At 58.7% G+C, this 2,902-nt stretch overlaps 1 protein-coding gene across 1 annotated transcript in view; it reads left to right on the top strand.

Moving 5' to 3' along the window:
* Positions 1 to 2,902, top strand: part of PRSS45 (Putative serine protease 45) — an 11,929-nt gene that overhangs the window by 2,563 nt on the left and 6,464 nt on the right. The window contains exons 3-4 of the mRNA XM_027769292.1: positions 1,824 to 2,004; positions 2,060 to 2,154. Coding sequence (XP_027625093.1) covers positions 1,824 to 2,004; positions 2,060 to 2,154 — 276 coding nt within the window. The remainder of the gene's footprint in view (positions 1 to 1,823; positions 2,005 to 2,059; positions 2,155 to 2,902) is intronic.

Here is a 2,902-nt window from a genome sequence, read left to right as displayed (position 1 = left end):
GCTCGTCACCTCTCCCCCCCCTCCCCGGATCTCTCCCGGTTCCACCTCTCTCCAGCCTCGGGCCCAGCAGTACAGGGGACCCCGCCCTCTCTCCCGCACCGCCAGCCCCTCCCTGACCAGTCTGCGCGCGGGTGACGTCCCAGCAACCGCAGCGGGTCTCCGAGGCAGCCTCCCGCCTCTCGCACTCCGGCCCTGCGCCCACAGGAGAGCCCGCGGAGGAGTCCTGGTCGCCATTCGCTTCTAGGAATACTATAAAGTCCACTTTCTCAGACCCTCGCTTCCAACCCAGCCTGCCTCATGCCGCCCCGCCCCACCCCAGGTCCTCTTTGACTCTCCCCAGCAGCCCCTTCGAACCCCCACCCCGCCTCACCTCCAGCCCCCACACCCGCCATCTATGCAGAACCAGGGAGTCGCACCTCCCTGTAGGGTCAGCTCCTCGCGGGTGCCCTTCAGGCTGTGCCCCCTCTGCCCTGCCCCAAGTCATCCTCTCCCTTCCTTGGCCTGGTCCTGACAGCGTCTCTGCCGGCTTGCTCAATCTACAGGTCCCCCTCCATCCTTAGCCCCTTCCGTGGCCTATCCCTGTCCTCAGCGTCCTGGCCCAAAGTTCTGGGCCCTCCATTTCCATTTTCTGTGGTCCCCCATTCTCCTCTGCCTCAGGCAGCCCCCCTGGCTTCTGTCCCCAGACTGTGTGTGCTCCGTTCAGTTCGTCCCTAAAGTGTCCTGGACCCTGCTTCTTGCTCTCTTCCCCGCTGCTGGGTAAACCCGGGCCCCTCTGCCTGAGTGACCTGCAGGCTACTCAGTTCCTTGGCCTCCAGAGCTGAGGCCCTGGACTCTCCTCCTCTGATCTCTACCTCAGTGGCAGCCTCTCCTCCATGAAACCAGAAATTGGGGTGTCATCCTAGACTCACTCGTGTCCCCAAGAACCCCACCAGCTCTCACGCCTGCCCTCACAGACACTGCCTCCTTCAGACCTGACCATGTCCTGCCGGTGTTCTGCAGCCTGGGGCCTTTCTCAGGGCCCCTGTCACCTTCCTGGGTGTTCCCCCGTTGCCTTCACAATACGGCTAAGTACTCCTCTGCAATGCTTAGCACCAGAAGTGTTCTGGATTTTGGATTTTGAAATATTTACATATACACTATGAGATGTCTTGGGGATGAGACGCGAGCCTAAACACAAATTCGTGTATGCTTAATATAGCCCTTACGTGCATGGTGTGGAGGCAGTGGTTGGTTTTGGTTTTGTTTTTCCAGAGGTTTTGGCCTTAGGGCGTGTGCACTTGTTGGAGAGAGAGACAAACAGGGAGGGCGAGAGGGAAAGTGAGAAATCACCCCCCGGGGGGGATGGCAATGCCACAATCCCTCCTGGGGATCTTGGGCACGCACGCACATGTGCCTGTCATGAGTTTCAAGCTACCAGATCGGGGACTCGAACCATGTAACTACTATGCCATCTGCAGGTGCCCTGCGGGCAATTTTAAATGCTATTTTTGTATTGCAGTGTTTGGACGGCGACCTGTCGGGAGGTCAGGTCTGGCTTTTCCACCTGCGATGTGGGGCATTCTGGGTTTCAGATTTCAGCGCTCCACCAGCGTAAGCCTGACCGCCACAGCTCTCCTGGCCTCCATGCTCCCAAGAGTTTCATCCTGCTCCTTGGGCTGGCTCACCAGGGCCTTCATGACAGGCTCCTGACTCCTCCCCAGGGCGGCCTCTAGCCATCACGAGCCCTGCTTCCCATGCTCTGGCGTCGCCAGCACGAGCTCGGCGTTTGTTCTGCAAGGGCTGTCCGTTGCCGCTTGTTTCTGTTTGACGTCCCCATCTTTAAGACCTGGCACGATGGCCCCTCTTCCCAGAAGTCTCTTCTGTTCACTGCCTTTTCCGGGCCCACCTGTCACCTGTGGCCCCGTTCTGCATTGCTCACGCAGCATCTCCCCGGCTGGCCAGTGCACTCCCTGAGGGCAGGCTCTGTCAGTGCGCCTCGCCTCCCCGCCAGTTCGCCTCCCAGCTGTGGGCTGGAAGCAGAGCAGGGCGGTTAGGAAATACTGGGCGATGATCTGGTGAGAAAGGCACCTCTTCACATCATCCTGTCACGATCTCTTGCTTCATCTCTGTCCCCTTTTTCTCCTCCAGGTTATGAAGAGGACAAAACAAAACCAGGTGGGTAGGGTGAGCCCCAGCTGTGGGAAAGGCTCAGCTCCTGGGAGGGTCCGTGCTGAAGGGGTCACGCAGGTAGTGTGGTGGGTGTGTAGGAAACCGCACCTGAGTCAGAGGGTCCGCTCTCTAAAGACCTGACCGACAGCCCCTAGGAGAGGATCGGAGCCTCCCACGGGAGTGTAGACCTCTGAACTCAGCCGAGGCCGCGCCGTCGGGAGCCGCCCCGGGCTGGTGCCAACCCCCTTCACACGGAACCCTTTTGGGCTCTAAACTGCGAGTTGCGGCCTGCAGAATCTATTTTCCTTACCCTCCCTTCGGTTCCTGGGTCTCCATTGTCAGGACACCTGTGAGACTCGCTGATTCATTGATTGATGGGCTCAGTTGGTTTTGCCTGTGTCTATCCACGCCTCCCTCCTCTTCCTCTCGACTCCTCCCCAGTGTTTGTTTTCTTTTTTGGAGAAGTTTTTGCTATAGGGTGAGTTAGAGGTTGTTTTTGCCTTGGGGTATGCGGGATCACTGGAGAGACAGACACAGAGGGGAAGTGAGAAATTGCCTCCCAGGGAGGATGTTCATGCCGCAGTCCTTTTTCCGTTCTCCTCCTGGGATCTCGGGCACACATGCACAGGTGCCCGGTGTGTTTCAAGTCACTGGATTTGGGACTCAAACCGCGGTCTGCCATGTGGGAGTCCAGCAACGCAGCCGCTATGCCATCTGCTGGCTCCCTGCAAGTCTTTCTTATATGTCCAGTGTC

The sequence above is a fragment of the Tupaia chinensis genome, unplaced genomic scaffold, assembly GCF_000334495.1.
Source record: "Tupaia chinensis unplaced genomic scaffold, TupChi_1.0 Scaffold149184_1, whole genome shotgun sequence".
NCBI classification, from domain to species: domain Eukaryota; kingdom Metazoa; phylum Chordata; class Mammalia; order Scandentia; family Tupaiidae; genus Tupaia; species Tupaia belangeri.
The sequence above is the reverse complement of the archived record's forward strand: the minus strand, read 5'-3'. Positions and strand labels throughout refer to the sequence as shown.